This window comes from Anomaloglossus baeobatrachus, chromosome 3, assembly GCF_048569485.1.
Source record: "Anomaloglossus baeobatrachus isolate aAnoBae1 chromosome 3, aAnoBae1.hap1, whole genome shotgun sequence".
Classification (NCBI taxonomy): Eukaryota; Metazoa; Chordata; class Amphibia; order Anura; family Aromobatidae; genus Anomaloglossus; species Anomaloglossus baeobatrachus.
In genome coordinates this window covers 680,900,434-680,919,139 of record NC_134355.1, presented here as the reverse complement: position 1 = coordinate 680,919,139, position 18,706 = coordinate 680,900,434, and the positions used below count along the sequence as shown (strand labels likewise).

At 52.6% G+C, this 18,706-nt stretch overlaps 1 protein-coding gene across 3 annotated transcripts in view; it reads right to left on the bottom strand.

The window, feature by feature from the left end:
* EPHX2 (epoxide hydrolase 2) overlaps nucleotides 1-18,706 on the bottom strand; it is a 145,945-nt gene that overhangs the window by 89,514 nt on the left and 37,725 nt on the right. For all 3 annotated transcript variants that reach the window (XM_075341301.1, XM_075341300.1, XM_075341302.1), the window contains exons 6-11: nucleotides 18,593-18,664; nucleotides 18,197-18,292; nucleotides 17,868-17,946; nucleotides 3,119-3,153; nucleotides 2,234-2,260; nucleotides 1,560-1,645 (exon numbers count right to left, since the gene is read on the bottom strand). In XM_075341301.1, coding sequence (XP_075197416.1) covers nucleotides 1,560-1,645; nucleotides 2,234-2,260; nucleotides 3,119-3,153; nucleotides 17,868-17,946; nucleotides 18,197-18,292; nucleotides 18,593-18,664 — 395 coding nt within the window. The remainder of the gene's footprint in view (nucleotides 1-1,559; nucleotides 1,646-2,233; nucleotides 2,261-3,118; nucleotides 3,154-17,867; nucleotides 17,947-18,196; nucleotides 18,293-18,592; nucleotides 18,665-18,706) is intronic.

Here is an 18,706-nt window from a genome sequence, read left to right as displayed (position 1 = left end):
AGAACAAAAGGTAAGAAAGAATAGACTGTAACTTCCTCATCTACCCCCGGACACTGGGAGCATCATCTACCCCCGGACACTGGCCTTCTATACATTGGGTGCATCATCTACCCCCGGACACTGGGAGCATCATCTACCCCCGGACATTGGCCTTCTATACATTGGGTGCATCATCTACCCCCGGACACTGGCCTTCTACACATTGGGTGCATCATCTACCCCCGGACACTGGCCTTCTACACATTGGGTGCAACATCTACCCCCGGACATTGGTCTTCTACACATTGGTGCATCATCCAGCCCCGGACATTGGCCTTCTATACATTGGGTGCACCATCTACCCCCGGACATTGGCCTTCTAGACATTGGGTGCATCATCTACCCCCGGACATTGGCCTTCTAGACATTGGGTGCACCATCTACCCCCGGACATTGGCCTTCTACACATTGGTGCATCATCTACCCCCGGACACTGGCCTTCTATACATTGGGTGCATCATCTACCCCCGGACATTGGCCTTCTACACATTGGGTGCATCATCTACCCCCGGACATTGGCCTTCTACACATTGGTGCATCATCTCTACCCCCGGACATTGGCCTTCTACACATTGGGTGCACCATCTACCCCCGGACATTGGCCTTCTACACATTGGTGCATCATCTACCCCTGGACACTGGCCTTCTATACATTGGGTGCATCATCTACCCCCGGACATTGGCCTTCTATACATTGGGTGCATCATCTACCCCCGGACATTGGCCTTCTACACATTGGGTGCATCATCTACCCCCGGACATTGGCCTTCTATACATTGGGTGCATCATCTACCCCCGGACACTGGCCTTCTATACATTGGGTGCATCATCTACCCCCGGACATTGGCCTTCTAGACATTGGCTGCATCATCTACCCCCGGACATTGGCCTTCTATACATTGGGTGCATCATCTACCCCCGGACATTGGCCTTCTATACATTGGGTGCATCATCCAGCCCCAGACATTGGCCTTCTATACATTGGGTGCATCATCTATCCCCGGACATTGGCCTTCTATACATTGGGTGCACCATCTACCCCCGGACATTGGCCTTCTACACATTGGGCGCATCATCTACCCCCGGACATTGGCCTTCTACACATTGGGCGCATCATCTACCGGACATTGGCCTTCTACACATTGGGCGCATCATCTACCGGACATTGGTCTTCTACACATTGGGTGCATCATCTACACCCGGACATTGGCCTTCTATGCATTGGGTGCATCATCTACTCCCGGACATTGGCCTTCTACGCATTGGGTGCATCATCTACAGGACATTGGCCTTCTACACATTGGGTGCATCATCTACCGGACATTGGCCTTCAACACATTGGGTGCATTATCTACCCCCAGATATTGGCCTTCTAGACATTGGATGCATCATCTACCGAGCATTGGCCTTTTACGCATTGGGTGCATCATCTACCCCCACATATTGGCCTTCTACACATTGGGTGCATCATCTACCCCCGGACATTGGCCTTCTACACATTGGGTGCATCATCTACTTACCTGACTCTTTCGGGATAGAAAAGCGCCATGTTCCAAACAAATGCACCGCCCCAGTCATGTCCAATGAACGTGGCCTGAGAAATACCCTGAAAAAAAAACAAAAAAAAACCAAAAAAAAAAACCACACGACTATAAGCTGAATTGTGCCCCTGTGTGCAGACTGATAGAAGGGGCAGTAAGAGGTCTCCAGGTCACAGATTTCCCCCTTGAGGTGAAGACGTAGCTCGCAACGCAGACACTAAACCCACATAGAGGCCAATCAACTGAAAAACAAAGAGATCTGGAATCTGACGCCCGATTTCTCGTCTGGTTGGAGATGTACATGGTACTGTGTCCTGGCCTCCTGGCTCTGACAACCACCGCTAGTGCTTCTTCCCTGGCTCCCGTGTGCCGCCCACCCTGCTCCATGCATGACAATGACGATCCATCCAGAGTCCGGTAACGTGCGCAATAACTGGAAGCGATGAGTTCTGTCCTCCGGGGGGGATGAGGCCGGATCGCTGCAGATGCTGATCTGATATATTGTGAGGAGACCACACGGTCATAAAACGTGGATGGATAAAGCGAGAGGCAGAAAAACGTGCAGAAAATCCGGAGGTGAGATTTACAGGATGAGATCAAGACTGGGACACGCCATAAAAAGTAACGGGAAGCGTCAGCTGCAGATCACTCACCAGATTATCCAGGAAGGTGACCGCGTCCTGCAAGAAACGCAAGATACACAGGGGTATAAAGGAGAGAACTCAGACTGTACAAGTGACTGCATGTATATACCGTGCCCTGGAAAGAGCGTATACACCAGAGCCCCGGCCACAGCGCATACACCAGAGCCCCGGCCAGAGCGCATACACCAGAGCCCCGGCCACAGCGCATACACCAGAGCCCCGGCCACAGCGCATACACCAGAGCCCCGGCCACAGCGCATACACCAGAGCCCCGGCCACAGCGCATACACCAGAGCCCCGGCCACAGCGCATACACCAGAGCCCCGGCCACAGCGCATACACCAGAGCCCCGGCCACAGCGCATACACCAGAGCCCCGGCCACAGCGCATACACGAGAGCCCCGGCCACAGCGCATACACCAGAGCCCCGGCCACAGCGCATACACCAGAGCCCCGGCCACAGCGCATACACCAGAGCCCCGGCCACAGCGCATACACCAGAGCCCCGGCCACAGCGCATACACCAGAGCCCCGGCCACAGCGCATACACCAGAGCCCCGGCCACAGCGCATACACCAGAGCCCCGGCCACAGCGCATACACCAGAGCCCCGGCCACAGCGCATACACCAGAGCCCCGGCCACAGCGCATACACCAGAGCCCCGGCCACAGCGCATACACCAGAGCCCCGACCACAGCTCATACACCAGAGCCCCGGCCACAGCGCATACACCAGAGCCCCGGCCACAGCGCATACACCAGAGCCCCGGCCACAGCGTATACACCAGAGCCCCGGCCACAGCACATACACCAGAGCCCCGGCCACAGCGCATACACCAGAGCCCCGGTTATGAACCGACGATCCCTCCATCAGACTATAAAGTCTTTGTCGTACCTGGCAGAGTTGTTGTTGAGAATATTCTTCAATCTCTGGAATAGAAAAAAAAAAAAAATAGTAATTTTTGTTTATATTTTATTCATTTAACATATAAAGATTTTACATGTTTTTTTTGTTTTGATTTTTTTTCATTTTTTAACTAAATATCACATCCTAGATCTCAATGAATGAAATTTTCCAGTGTAAATCTTCATTCATTACAAAGTGGAATGTGCTGAGAGCAATAACACAAAACTGATCAATGTGAGTACATATTACTATCCTGGAGGTCCGGAGGTGGAGGGGGACTCACAAATCAAATTACAGGCCGGTCCAACGTCAGTGAAAATGCCTCAAGAAAAGGAGATGAGGCTCAGTATTGTGTGTGGCCTCCACGTGCCTGTATGACCTCCCTACAATGCCTGGGCATGCCCCTGATGAGGCTCAGTAGTGTGTGGCCTCCACGTGCCTGTATGACCTCCCTACAATGCCTGGGCATGCGCCTGATGAGGCTCAGTATTGTGTGTGGCCTCCACATGCCTGTATGACCTCCCGACAATGCCTGGGCATACCCCTGATGAGGCTCAGTATTGTGTGTGGCCTCCACATGCCTGTATGACCTCCCTACAATGCCTGGGCATGCGCCTGATGAGGCTCAGTATTGTGTGTGGCCTCCATGTGCCTGTATGACCTCCCTACAATGCCTGGGCATGCGCCTGATGAGGCTCAGTATTGTGTGTGGCCTCCATGTGCCTGTATGACCTCCCGACAATGCCTGGGCATGCTCCTGATGAGGCTCAGTATTGTGTGTGGCCTCCATGTGCCTGTGTGACCTCCCTACAATGCCTGGGCATGCGCCTGATGAGGCTCAGTATTGTGTGTGGCCTCCATGTGCCTGTATGACCTCCCGACAATGCCTGGGCATGCTCCTGATGAGGCTCAGTATTGTGTGTGGCCTCCATGTGCCTGTATGACCTCCATACAATGCCTGGGCATGCTCCTGATGAGGCTCAGTAGTGTGTGTGGCCTCCACGTGCCTGTGTGACCTCCCTACAATGCCTGGGCATGCTCCTGATGAGGCTCAGTAGTGTGTGTGGCCTCCATGTGCCTGTGTGACCTCCCTACAATGCCTGGGCATGCGCCTGATGAGGCTCAGTATTGTGTGTGGCCTCCATGTGCCTGTATGACCTCCCTACAATGCCTGGGCATGCGCCTGATGAGGCTCAGTATTGTGTGTGGCCTCCATGTGCCTGTATGACCTCCCTACAATGCCTGGGCATGCTCCTGATGAGGCTCAGTATTGTGTGTGGCCTCCATGTGCCTGTATGACCTCCCGACAATGCCTGGGCATGCTCCTGATGAGGCTCAGTATTGTGTGTGGCCTCCATGTGCCTGTGTGACCTCCCTACAATGCCTGGGCATGCGCCTGATGAGGCTCAGTATTGTGTGTGGCCTCCATGTGCCTGTATGACCTCCCTACAATGCCTGGGCATGCCCCTGATGAGGCTCAATATTGTGTGTGGCCTCCATGCGCCTGTGTGACCTCCCTACAATGCCTGGGCATGCCCCTGATGAGGCTCAATATTGTGTGTGGCCTCCATGTGCCTGTATGACCTCCCTACAATGCCTGGGCATGCGCCTGATGAGGCTCAGTATTGTGTGTGGCCTCCATGTGCCTGTATGACCTCCCTACAATGCCTGGGCATGCCCCTGATGAGGCTCAATATTGTGTGTGGCCTCCATGTGCCTGTATGACCTCCCTACAATGCCTGGGCATGCCCCTGATGAGGCTCATTATTGTGTGTGGCCTCCATGTGCCTGTATGACCTCCCTACAATGCCTGGGCATGCGCCTGATGAGGCTCAGTATTGTGTGTGGCCTCCATGTGCCTGTATGACCTCCCGACAATGCCTGGGCATGCTCCTGATGAGGCTCAGTATTGTGTGTGGCCTCCATGTGCCTGTATGACCTCCCGACAATGCCTGGGCATGCTCCTGATGAGGTTCAGTATTGTGTGTGGCCTCCACGTGCCTGTATGACCTCCCTACAATGCCTGGGCATGCCCCTGATGAGGCTCAGTATTGTGTGTGGCCTCCACATGCCTGTATGACCTCCCTACAATGCCTGGGCATGCGCCTGATGAAGCTCAGTATTGTGTCTGGCCTCCATGTGCCTGTATGACCTCCCTACAATGCCTGGGCATGCGCCTGATGAGGCTCAGTATTGTGTGTGGCCTCCACATGCCTGTATAACCTCCCGACAATGCCTGGGCATGCTCCTGATGAGGCTCAGTATTGTGTGTGGCCTCCACATGCCTGTATGACCTCCCTACAATGCCTGGGCATACCCCTGATGAGGCTCAGTATTGTGTGTGGCCTCCACATGCCTGTATGACCTCCCTACAATGCCTGGGCATGCGCCTGATGAGGCTCAGTATTGTGTGTGGCCTCCACGTGCCTGTATGACCTCCCTACAATGCCTGGGCATGCTCCTGATGAGGTTCAGTATTGTGTGTGGCCTCCATGTGCCTGTATGACCTCCCTACAATGCCTGGGCATACCCCTGATGAGGCTCAGTATTGTGTGTGGCCTCCACATGCCTGTATGACCTCCCTACAATGCCTGGGCATGCCCCTGATGAGGCTCAGTATTGTGTGTGGCCTCCATGTGCCTGTATGACCTCCCGACAATGCCTGGGCATGCTCCTGATGAGGTTCAGTATTGTGTGTGGCCTCCATGTGCCTGTATGACCTCCCTACAATGCCTGGGCATACCCCTGATGAGGCTCAGTATTGTGTGTGGCCTCCACATGCCTGTATGACCTCCCTACAATGCCTGGGCATGCCCCTGATGAGGCTCAGTATTGTGTGTGGCCTCCATGTGCCTGTATGACCTCCCTACAATGCCTGGGCATGCGCCTGATGAGGCTCAGTATTGTGTGTGGCCTCCATGTGCCTGTATGACCTCCCTACAATGCCTGGGCATCCGCCTGATGAGGCTCAGTATTGTGTGTGGCCTCCATGTGCCTGTGTGACCTCCCTACAATGCCTGGGCATGGTCCTGATGAGGCGCAGTATTGTGTGTGGCCTCCACATGCCTGTATGACCTCCCTACAATGCCTGGGTATGGTCCTGATGAGGCTCAGTATTGTGTGTGGCCTCCACGTGCCTGTGTGACCTCCCTACAATGCCTGCGCATGCCCCTGATGAGGCTCAGTAGTGTGTGGCCTCCATGTGCCTGTGTGACCTCCCTACAACGCCTGGCCATGCTCCTGATGAGGCTCAGTATTGTGTGTGGCCTCCACATGCCTGTATGACCTCCCTACAATGCCTGGGCATGGTCCTGATGAGGCTCAGTATTGTGTGGGCCTCCACGTGCCTGTGTGACCTCCCTACAATGCCTGGGCATGCCCCTGATGAGGCTCAGTAGTGTGTGGCCTCCATGTGCCTGTGTGACCTCCCTAAAACACCTGGCCATGCTCCTGATGAGGCTCAGTAGTGTATGTGGCCTCCATGTGCCTGTATGACCTCCCTACAACGCCTGGGCATGCTCCTGATGAGGCTCAGTAGTGTGTGGCCTCCATGTGCCTGTGTGACCTCCCTACAACGCCTGGCCATGCTCCTGATGAGGCTCAGTAGTGTATGTGGCCTCCATGTGCCTGTATGACCTCCCTACAATGCCTGGGCATGCTCCCCCGACTGGTGGATGTCCTCCTGAGGGATCTCCTCCCAGACCTGGATTAAAGCATCAGTCAACTCCTGGACAGTTTGTGGTGCAACAAGATGGATGGAACGAGACATTAGCCACAGGAGGCCAAGGATTGTCATGTATCAGAAGGAACCCACGGCCACTGCACCTGTATACGGTCTCACAATGGGTCTGAGGACCTCATAGCGGTACCTAATGTCAGTCAGGCTACCTCTGACTAGCCAATGGAGGGTTGTGCGGCCCCACTCCATTACTGACCCACTGCCAGACTGGTCAACCTGGAGGATGTTGCAGGCAGCAGATCGCTCTCCACGGCATCTCCAGACTCTGCCACGTCTGTGACATGTGCTCAGTGTGAACCTGCTCTTATCTGTGAAGAGCATCGGGCGCCAATGTCGAATCTGCCAATCTTGGTGTTCTCTGGCAAGTGCCAAATGGGCTGAAAGCACAATACTCACTTGTGGATGTCAGGCCCTCATACTACCCTCGTGGAGGCTATTTCTGACAGTTTGAGCAGACACATGGATATTAGTGGGCTGCTGGAGGTCATTTTGCAGGGCTCTGGCCCTGCTCCTCATTGCATAAAGGAGGAGGTAGCGGTCCTACAGCTGGGTTGTTGCCCATCTACAGCCCCCTCCACATCTCCTGGCCTGCATCCTGGTATCTGCTCCATGCTCTGGACATTGGGCAGACACAGCTAACCTTTTTTCCATCTGGATAAGCTTCACTACCTGAGCAACGTCTGTCGGTTGTAGACACCACCTCATACTACCTCTAGGGGTGAGAGCAATGGCAACATCAAGAAGTCACCAATACAACAGCCACAAAGGATGAGAAGAGAGAAATGGCCTGTGGTCACCACCTGCAGAACTGTTCCTTTAGAGGGGGGTGTCTTGCTAATTACCGATCATTTCTACTTGTTAGTATTTGATACAATAGAAAAGCAGAACTTAATATTTGGTAGAAACCTTTGTTTGCAGTTACAGAGGTCGGACGTTTCCGGTAGCTCTTGACCAGGTTTGCACACACTGCAGCAGGGATTCAACGACTCCTCCATACAGATCTTTTCCAGATCTTTCAGGTCACTCCTCTCCATACAGATCATCTCCAGATCTTTCAGCTCAGTCCTCCATACAGATCTTCTCCAGATCTCTCAGCTCAGTCCTCCATACAGATCTTCTCCAGATCTCTCAGGTTACTCCTCCATACAGATCTTCTCCAGATCTCTCAAGTCACTCCTCCATACAGATCTTCTCCAGATCTTTCAGGTCACTCCTCCATACAGATCTTCTCCAGATTTATCAGGTTATTGCTCCATACAGATTTTCCCCAGATCTTTCAGGTCACTCCTCCATACAGATCTTCCCCAGATCTTTCAGGTCACTCCTCCATACAGATCTTCTCCAGATCTTTCAGGTCACTCCTCCATACAGATCTTCTCCAGATCTTTCAGGTCCTTCCTCCATACAGATCTTCTCCAGATCTTTCAAGTCACTCCTCCATACAGATCTTCTCCAGATCTTTCAGGTCACTCCTCCATACAGATCTTCTCCAGATCTTTCAGGTCATTCCTCCATACAGATCTTTCTCCAGATCTTTCAGGTCATTCCTCCATACAGATCTTCTCCAGATCTTTCAGGTCACTCCTCCATACAGATCTTCTCCAGATCTTTCAGGTCACTCCTCCATACAGATCTTCTCCAGATCTTTCAGGTCACTCCTCCATACAGATCTTCTCCAGATCTTTCAGGTCACTCCTCCATACAGATTTTCTCCAGATCTTTCGGGTCACTCCTCCATACAGATCTTCTCCAGATCTCTCAGGTCACTCCTCCATACAGATCTTCTCCAGATTTTTCAGGTTATTGCTCCATACAGATCTTCCCCAGATCTTTCAGGTCACTCCTCCATACAGATCTTCCCCAGATCTTTCAGGTCACTCCTCCATACAGATCTTCTCCAGATCTTTCGGGTCACTCCTCCATACAGATCTTCTCCAGATCTTTCAGGTCCTTCCTCCATACAGATCTTCTCCAGATCCTTCGGGTCACTCCTCCATACAGATCTTCTCCAGATCTTTCGGGTCACTCCTCCATACAGATCTTCTCCAGATTTCTCAGGTCACTCCTCCATACAGATCTTCTCCAGATTTTTCAGGTTATTGCTCCATACAGATCTTCCCCAGATCTTTCAGGTCACTCCTCCATACAGATCTTCCCCAGATCTTTCAGGTCACTCCTCCATACAGATCTTCTCCAGATCTTTCGGGTCACTCCTCCATACAGATCTTCTCCAGATCTTTCAGGTCCCTCCTCCATACAGATCTTCTCCAGATCCTTCGGGTCACTCCTCCATACAGATCTTCTCCAGATCTTTCGGGTCACTCCTCCATACAGATCTTCTCCAGATCCTTCGGGTCACTCCTCCATACAGATTTTCTCCAAATCTTTCGGGTCACTCCTCCATACAGATCTTCTCCAGATCTTTCAGGTCACTCCTCCATACAGATCTTCTCCAGATCTTTCAGGTCCTTCCTCCATACAGATCTTCTCCAGATCTTTCAGGTCATTCCTCCATACAGATCTTTTCCAGATCTTTCAGGTCACTCCTCTCCATACAGATCATCTCCAGATCTTTCAGCTCAGTCCTCCATACAGATCTTCTCCAGATCTCTCAGCTCAGTCCTCCATACAGATCTTCTCCAGATCTCTCAGGTTACTCCTCCATACAGATCTTCTCCAGATCTTTCAGGTCACTCCTCCATACAGATCTTCTCCAGATATTTCAGGTCACTCCTCCATACAGATCTTCTCCAGATCTTTCAGGTCACTCCTCCATACAGATTTTCTCCAGATCTTTCGGGTCACTCCTCCATACAGATCTTCTCCAGATCTCTCAGGTCACTCCTCCATACAGATCTTCTCCAGATCTTTCAGGTCACTCCTCCATACAGATCTTCTCCAGATTTTTCAGGTTATTGCTCCATACAGATCTTCCCCAGATCTTTCAGGTCACTCCTCCATACAGATCTTCCCCAGATCTTTCAGGTCACTCCTCCATACAGATCTTCCCCAGATCTTTCAGGTCCTTCCTCCATACAGATCTTTTCCAGATCTTTCGGGTCACTCCTCCATACAGATCTTCTCCAGATCTTTCAGGTCCCTCCTCCATACAGATCTTCTCCAGATCCTTCGGGTCACTCCTCCATACAGATCTTCTCCAGATCTTTCGGGTCACTCCTCCATACAGATCTTCTTCAGATCATTCAGATTTTGGGTTTGTCGATGGAGAACATTGAGTTTCAGCTCCTTCAAAGATTTTGTATTTGGTTCAGGTCTGGAGACCGATTAGGCCATTCTAAAGGGTGCTTTACACGCTGCGACATCGCTAGCGATAGCTAGCGATGTCGTGCGCGATAGCACCCGCCCCCGTCGTTCGTGCGACAGTTAGTGATCGCTTCCGTAGCGAACATTATCGCTACAGCAGCGTCACACGCACATACCTGTTCAGCGTCGTCGCAGTGACTGCCAAACAATGCGTTCGGCGTCACAGCGACGTCACTGCGGCATCACTAAGCGGCTGCCCAATAGCAGAGGAGGGGCGGAGATGAGTGGGACATAACATCCCGCCCACCTCCTTCCTTCCGCATTGCCGGTGGACGCAGGTAAGGAGATGTTCGTTGTTCCTGCGGTGTCACACACAGCGATGTGTGATGCCGCAGAAACGAGGAACAACCAGTGGCATGCACCACCAACGATATTATGAACAGGAGCGACGTGTCAACGATCAACAATTTTTGACGCTTTTGCAATTGTTGATCGTCGCTCCTTGGTGTCACACGCTGCGGTGTCGCTAACAGCGCCGGATGTGCGTCACTAACGACGTGACCCCGATGATATATCGTTAGCGATGTCGCAGCGTGTAAAACACCTTTAAGACCTTGAGATACTTCTTACAGAGCCACTCCTTAGTTGCCCTGGCTGTGTGTTTCGGGTCATTGTCATGAGAGAGGGAGGTTGTTGGCCAAAATCTCACGATTTATGACCCCATCCATCCTTTCTTCAATACGGTGCAGTTGTCCTGTCCCTTTTGCAGAACCCTCCCCCCCAAAGTATGATGTTTCCACCCCCATGCTTCACGGTTGAGACGGTGTTCTTGGGGTTGTACTCATCCTTCTTCTTCCTCCAAACACAGCGAGGAGATGATACCAAAAGAAGGGAATTTTGTTTACTTACCGTAAATTCCTTTTCTTCTAGCTCCAATTGGGAGACCCAGACCATTGGGTGTATAGGCTATGCCTCCGGAGGCCGCACAAAGTATTACACTAAAAGTGTAAAGCCCCTCCCCTTCTGCCTATACACCCCCCGTGCTCCCACGGGCTCCTCAGTTTTGGTGCAAAAGCAAGAAGGAGGAAAAAATTATAAACTGGTTTTAAGTAAATTCAATCCGAAGGAATATCGGAGAACTGAAACCATTCAACATGAACAACATGTGTACACAAAAAAACAGGGGCGGGTGCTGGGTCTCCCAATTGGAGCTAGAAGAAAAGGAATTTACGGTAAGTAAACAAAATTCCCTTCTTCTTTGTCGCTCCATTGGGAGACCCAGACAATTGGGACGTCCAAAAGCAGTCCCTGGGTGGGTAAAATAATACCTCGTAATAGAGCCGTAAAACAGCCCCTTCCTACAGGTGGGCAACCGCCGCCTGAAGGACTCGTCTACCTAGGCTGGCATCCGCCGAAGCATAGGTATGCACCTGATAGTGTTTCGTGAAAGTGTGCAGGCTCGACCAGGTAGCCGCCTGACACACCTGCTGAGCCGTAGCCTGGTGCCTCAAAGCCCAGGACGCACCCACGGCTCTGGTAGAATGGGCCTTCAGCCCTGAGGGAACCGGAAGCCCAGCAGAACGGTAAGCTTCGAGAATTGGTTCCTTGATCCACCAAGCCAGGGTTGATTTGGAAGCCTGTGACCCTTTACGCTGGCCAGCGACAAGGACAAAGAGTGCATCCGAGCGGCGCAAGGGCGCCGTACGAGAAATGTAGAGTCTGAGTGCTCTCACCAGATCTAACAAGTGCAAATCCTTTTCACATTGGTGAACTGGATGAGGACAAAAAGAAGGTAAGGAGATATCCTGATTGAGATGAAAAGGGGATACCACCTTAGGGAGGAATTCCGGAACCGGACGTAGAACCACCTTGTCCTGGTGAAACACCAGGAAAGGGGCTTTGCATGACAGCGCTGCTAGCTCAGACACTCTCCGAAGAGAAGTGACTGCAACTAGGAAAACCACTTTCTGCGAAAGGCGTGAGAGAGAAATATCTCTCATTGGCTCGAATGGTGGTTTCTGAAGAACCCTCAACACCCTGTTCAGATCCCAGGGTTCTAAAGGCCGCTTGTAAGGAGGAACGATGTGACAAACCCCCTGCAGGAACGTGCGTACCTGTGGAAGCCTGGCAAGGCGCTTCTGGAAAAAACACAGAGAGCGCTGAGACTTGTCCCTTAAGGGAGCCGAGCGACAAACCCTTTCCCAGTCCAGATTGAAGGAAGGACAGAAAAGTGGGCAAGGCAAAAGGCCAGGGAGAAAAACCCTGAGCAGAGCACCACGACAGGAAAATTTTCCACGTCCTGTGGTAGATCTTGGCGGACGTTGGTTTCCTAGCCTGTCTCATAGTGGCAATGACGTCTTGAGATAACCCTGAAGACGCTAGGATCCAGGACTCAATGGCCACACAGTCAGGTTGAGGGCCGCAGAATTCAGATGGAAAAACGGCCCTTGGGATAGCAAGTCTGGTCGGTCTGGTAGTGCCCACGGTTGGCCGACCGTGAGATGCCACAGATCCGGGTACCACGACCTCCTCGGCCAGTCTGGAGCGACGAGGATGACGCGGCGGCAGTCGGCCCTGATCTTGCGTAACACTCTGGGCAACAGTGCCAGCGGAGGAAACACATAAGGGAGCCGAAACTGCGACCAATCCTGAACTAAGGCGTCTGCCGCCAGAGCTCTGGGATCTTGAGACCGTGCCATGAACATCGGTACCTTGTTGTTGTGCCGGGACGCCATGAGGTCGACGTCCGGCATGTCCCAGCGGCAACAGATCTCCTGAAACACGTCCGGGTGAAGGGACCATTCCCCTGCGTCCATGCCCTGGCGACTGAGATAATCTGCTTCCCAGTTTTCCACGCCTGGGATGTGAACTGCAGAGATGGTGGAGGCCGTTGCTTCCACCCACAGCAAAATCCGCCGGACTTCCTGGAAGGCTTGCCGACTGCGTGTGCCGCCTTGGTGGTTGATGTATGCCACCGCTGTGGAATTGTCCGACTGAATTCGGATCTGCTTGCCTTCCAGCCACTGCTGGAACGCTTTCAGGGCAAGGTACACTGCCCGTATTTCCAGAACATTGATCTGAAGCGATGACTCTTGTTGGGTCCACGTACCCTGAGCCCTGTGGTGGAGAAAAACCGCTCCCCACCCTGACAGACTCGCGTCCGTCGTGACCACCTCCCAGGATGGGGGTAGGAAGGATTTCCCCTTTGATAATGAAGTGGGAAGAAGCCACCACCGAAGGGAAGCTTTGGTCGCTTGAGAGAGGGAGACAGTCCTGTCGAGGGACGTCGGCTTCCTGTCCCATTTGCGTAGGATGTCCCATTGAAGAGGACGCAGGTGAAACTGCGCGAAAGGGACTGCCTCCATTGCTGCCACCATCTTCCCCAGGAAGTGCATGAGGCGCCTCAAGGGGTGTGACTGGCCTTGAAGGAGAGATTGTACCCCTTTCTGTAGTGACTGCTGCTTGATCAGCGGAAGCTTCACTATCGCTGAGAGGGTATGAAACTCCATGCCAAGATATGTCAGCGATTGGGCCGGTGTCAGATTTGACTTCGGAAAATTGATGATCCACCCGAAACTCTGGAGAGTCTCCAGGGTAGCTTCGAGGCTGCGTTGGCATGCCTCTTGAGAGGGTGCCTTGATCAGCAGATCGTCCAAGTACGGGATCACCGAGTGACCCTGAGAGTGTAGGACCGCTACTACAGTAGCCATAACCTTGGTAAAAACCCGTGGGGCTGTTGCCAGACCGAACGGCAGTGCCACGAACTGCAGGTGTTCGTTTCCTATGGCGAAGCGCAGGAAGCGCTGGTGCTCCGGAGCAATCGGTACGTGGAGATAAGCATCTTTGATATCGATCGATGCAAGGAAATTTCCTTGGGACATTGAGGCGATGACGGAGCGGAGGGATTCCATCCGGAACCGCCTGGTTTTTACGTGTTTGTTGAGCAGTTTCAGGTCCAGGACAGGGCAGAAAGACCCGTCCTTCTTTGGGACCACAAACAAGTTGGAGTAAAAACCGTGGCCCTGTTGCTGAAGAGGAACAGGGATCACCACTCCTTCTGCCTTCAGAGTGCGCAGCGCCTGCAGAAGAGCCTCTGCTCGCTCGGGAGGCGGGGATGACCTGAAGAATCGAGTCGGGGGACGAGAGGTGAACTCTATCTTGTAACCGTGAGACAGAATGTCTCTCACCCAGCGGTCTTTTATTCGTGGCAGCCAGGTGTCGCAAAAGCGGGAGAGCCTGCCACCGACCGAGGATGCGGGATGAGGAGGTCGAAAGTCATGAGGAAGCCGCTTTGTTAGCTGCCCCTCCGGTGGTCTTTTTAGGACGTGACTTAGACCGCCATGCATCAGAGTTCCTTTGCTCTTTCTGAGGCCTTTTGGACGAGGAGAATTGGGACCTGCCCGCGCCCCGAAAGGACCGAAACCTCGACTGCCCTCTCCTCTGTTGGGGTATGTTCGGTTTGGGCTGGGGTAAGGATGTATCCTTTCCCTTGGATTGTTTGATGATTTCATCCAAACGCTCGCCAAACAATCTGTCGCCAGAAATTGGCAAACTGGTTAAGCGCTTTTTGGAAGCAGAATCTGCCTTCCATTCCCGTAGCCACAAGGCCCTGCGGAGTACCACCGAATTGGCGGCTGCCACCGCCGTACGGCTCGCAGAGTCCAGGACAGCATTAATAGCGTAAGACGCAAATGCCGAGGTCTGAGTGGTAATGGACGCCACTTGTGGCGCGGACGTGCATGTGGCTGCTTCAATTTGCGCTTGACCTGCTGAGATAGCTTGTAGCGCCCATACGGCTGCGAATGCTGGGGCAAAAGAAGCGCCGATCGCTTCATAGATGGATTTCAACCAGAGCTCCATCTGCCTGTCAGTGGCATCCTTGAGTGAAGCCCCATCTTCCACTGCAAATATGGATCTAGCCGCCAGTCTGGAGATTGGAGGATCCACTTTGGGACACTGAGTCCAACCTTTAACCACGTCAGGTGGAAAAGGATAACGTGTATCCTTAAGGCGCTTAGAAAAACGCTTATCTGGACAAGCATGGTGATTCTGGACTGCCTCTCTGAAATCAGAGTGGTCCAGAAACATACTCGGCGTACGCTTGGGGAACCTGAACCGGAATTTCTCCTGCTGAGAAGCCGACTCCTCTGCTGGAGGGACTGAGGGAGAAATATCCAGCATTTGATTGATGGATGCAATAAGGTCGTTCACTATGGCGTCCCCGTCTGGAGTATTAAGATTGAGAGCGCCCTCAGAATCAGAATCCTGATCAGCTACCTCCGCTTCATCAACTCGAGATTCCCCTCGCTGAGACCCTGAACAATATGATGATGTCGAGGGAAAATCTAAGCGAGCTCGCTTAGTCGGTCTGGGGCTGGGGTCTGTGTCAGAACCCTCAGCCTGGGATCTATGAGATACCCCGGGAGGACATTGTTGGTCCAACTGAGGGGAGCCAGGGAACAAAGATTCAACAGAGTCCCTGTGCTGAGATACCGGCCTGTACTGCAAGGCTTCTAGTATCTTAGCCATAGTCTCAGAGAGTTTTGCAAACTCTGTCCCCGTCACCTGGACATTGTCAGCAGGTGGCTCCCCCTGGGCCCCCCCTAGCAGAGGCTCTGGCTGAGTAAGTGTCACAGGGCCCGAGCACTGTATACAATGAGGGTCAGTGGAACCTGCCGGTAGCGGGGTCGTACATGCGGCGCAGGCAGCATAATAAGCCTGTGTTTTGGCACCCCTGCCTTTTGTGGGCGCCATGCTATTATCTTCCCTGAGCAACACAATAGGGTATATAGCCAGAAATCAACTGTGCACCATACAGTGTAAAGTATATACCATAAACATATACAGTATAGTTACAGTACTGCACAATGGGGCTAGCACCACAGGTGCTGCTTACCACCCGCTTCAAGCGGTCGTGAGGCCACCCAAGTCCCTGCCTGGGTCTCCCAGACTTTGTCCCCCTCTGCTGCGTCCGAGGAGCTGACAGGAATGGCTGCCGGCGTCCTGAGGAGAGGAGGGAGTCGTGGGCGTGGCCGAGAAAGTGCGGGAACTGGAGCCGCACTGTGCACAGTGAGAGGGGTGGAGTATGCAAAGCATGCTCCAGCCCTCAGTGCTGCTCGTTCTGTGCAGCTTCCCGCCCTTCCCCTGCCTGTCAGGGCTGAGGGCGGGAGGAAAAGGAAACTAGGCCGCAAAAAGCCGGGGACTCGAGTAATAAGCGCGGCCGCCGTATATGCGCGGCCAGCGCGGAAGTCCCCGGCGCACCACAAGTCCCAGCCGCGCCGCAGTGTTTCCGCGGCAGCGGCGGTCAGCGCGGCAGTCCCTATACATAAAACACACTCAGCAACGCTGAGTGTGTAATGGCACATTTTAACCCGGTCAGCGCCGCGGTCCCCGGTGCACTAGCACACCCAGCAAAGCTGTAGTGTTGCTGTGCGCGGTCCCCACAGGGATACAGAGTACCTCCAAGTAGCAGGGCCATGTCCTTGAACGGTACCCGGCTCCTATCCAGCAGGCTCCACAGGAGTTGTGGATGAAGCACGGTCTCCTGTGCCTTGAGACCGATAGGATCCCACTTCACCCAGAGCCCTGAGGGGGATGGGGAAGGAAAACAGCATGTGGGCTCCAGCCTCCGTACCCGCAATGGATACCTCAACCTTAACAACACCGCCGACAAGAGTGGGGTGAGAAGGGAGCATGCTGGGGGCCCTATATGGGCCCACTTTTCTTCCATCCGACATAGTCAGCAGCTGCTGCTGACCAATCTGTGGAGCTGTGCGTGCATGTCTGCCTCCTTCGCACAAAGCAAAAAACTGAGGAGCCCGTGGGAGCACGGGGGGTGTATAGGCAGAAGGGGAGGGGCTTTACACTTTTAGTGTAATACTTTGTGCGGCCTCCGGAGGCATAGCCTATACACCCAATGGTCTGGGTCTCCCAATGGAGCGACAAAGAAAGTTCTATTTTGCTCTCACCTGACCACATGACCTTCTCCCATGCCTCCTCTGGATCATACAGATGGTCACTGGTGAACTTCAAATGGGCCTGGACATGTGCTGGCGTAAGCAGGGGGGCCTTGCGTGCCCTGTAGGATTTGAATCCAATATGGCGTAGTGTGTTATTAACAAAAATATTTGAGACTGTGGTTTCAGCTCTCTCCAGGTCATTGACCAGGTCCTCCTGTGTAGTTCTGGGCTGATTCTTGACCTTTCTCAGAATCATCCTTACCCTAGAAGGCGAGATCTTGACAGAGATTGACAGTCATCTTGTGTTTCTTCCATTTTCTAATAATTGTGCTAACAGTTGTTGCTTTCTCACCAAGCTGCTTGCCTATTGTACAGTATCCTATCCCAGCCTTGTGCAGGTCTATAATTTTGTCCCTGGTGTCCTTAGTCAGTTCTTTGGTCTTGGCCATGGTGGTGAGGTTGGAGTGTGATTGAGTGAGTGGACAGGTGTCTTATTTACAGGTAACAAGTTCACACAGAAGTAACTAATACAGGTAATGAATGCAGAGTAGGAGAAAAATCACAAGTCTATGAGAGCCAGAATTCTTGCTGGTGGGTTGGTGATAAAATACTTATTTCATGCAATAAAATGCAAATTAATTATTTATAAATCAGACAATGGGATTTTCTGGATTATTTTGAAGTTACCGACGACAATTGGTAACCAGACTTTTGGACTGGTCTTTGCATTGTCTACATGCACATATAGAAGTAGTTTGTGGGGGAAGTCACTTACCGGGTGGAGCGGACGACTCTCCATAGCCCTTCATGTCCAAGGCTATAACCCTGTAGCCAGCGGCAGCCAATGCCGGCAACTACAATGAAAATGGGGATAAATGAGAATGTATCTGACTGTGACCGCACCGGTGTACCAGTACGGAGATGTCGCTGTGGTTCGCACATCGCTGACTGTCTGCAGCGGTCACATTATGAGGTTCAGAAGAACAGGACGGCCCAAATGGGGATTCTTTGCGGTAAGACACAAACCATAAACAATCTTTAATGTCTTACATATGATGGCGGTCACTATAAGACCGGCCGCGCGGCGCAGATCCCCGTTATTACCTGGTACCGCCACGAATACCAGCACTCCGGAAAGCCGTGACACAGGCAGACCACCGGCCCGTCCCCCATCTCTACATAATGCAGCTTCACGCCGGGCTGGAAGGAAGAAAGAACATCCGAGTGATTATAAAAAGAAACATCCGACCCCTTTTTTACGGTATGATGGTGACGTGAGAGGTGCGGTATTACAATGACGCTGGCTGTCATGGATGATTTGGTTTTTCTTCGTAAAGTATAGCACCATTACTATTTTCAGACACGGGGGAATATGTATGTTTTGTACCTTCATTCTTAATGGTTAGGGTGGGGGGTCAGTAGTTTGGACACAGCTGCAGAGCTCCATACACCCAGTGCCGGGGGTCTCCGATTGCTCCCATTCCCTGACGGTTATCGTACCTTGATGGTGATGTATCCGTGAGAGACGGAGTCGGGGGCGGCAGCCGGCGGCCGGACCTCGTCATCTAGGAGCTGTCACAGGACAAGAGGGAAAATCAATGGACAAGCCATAAA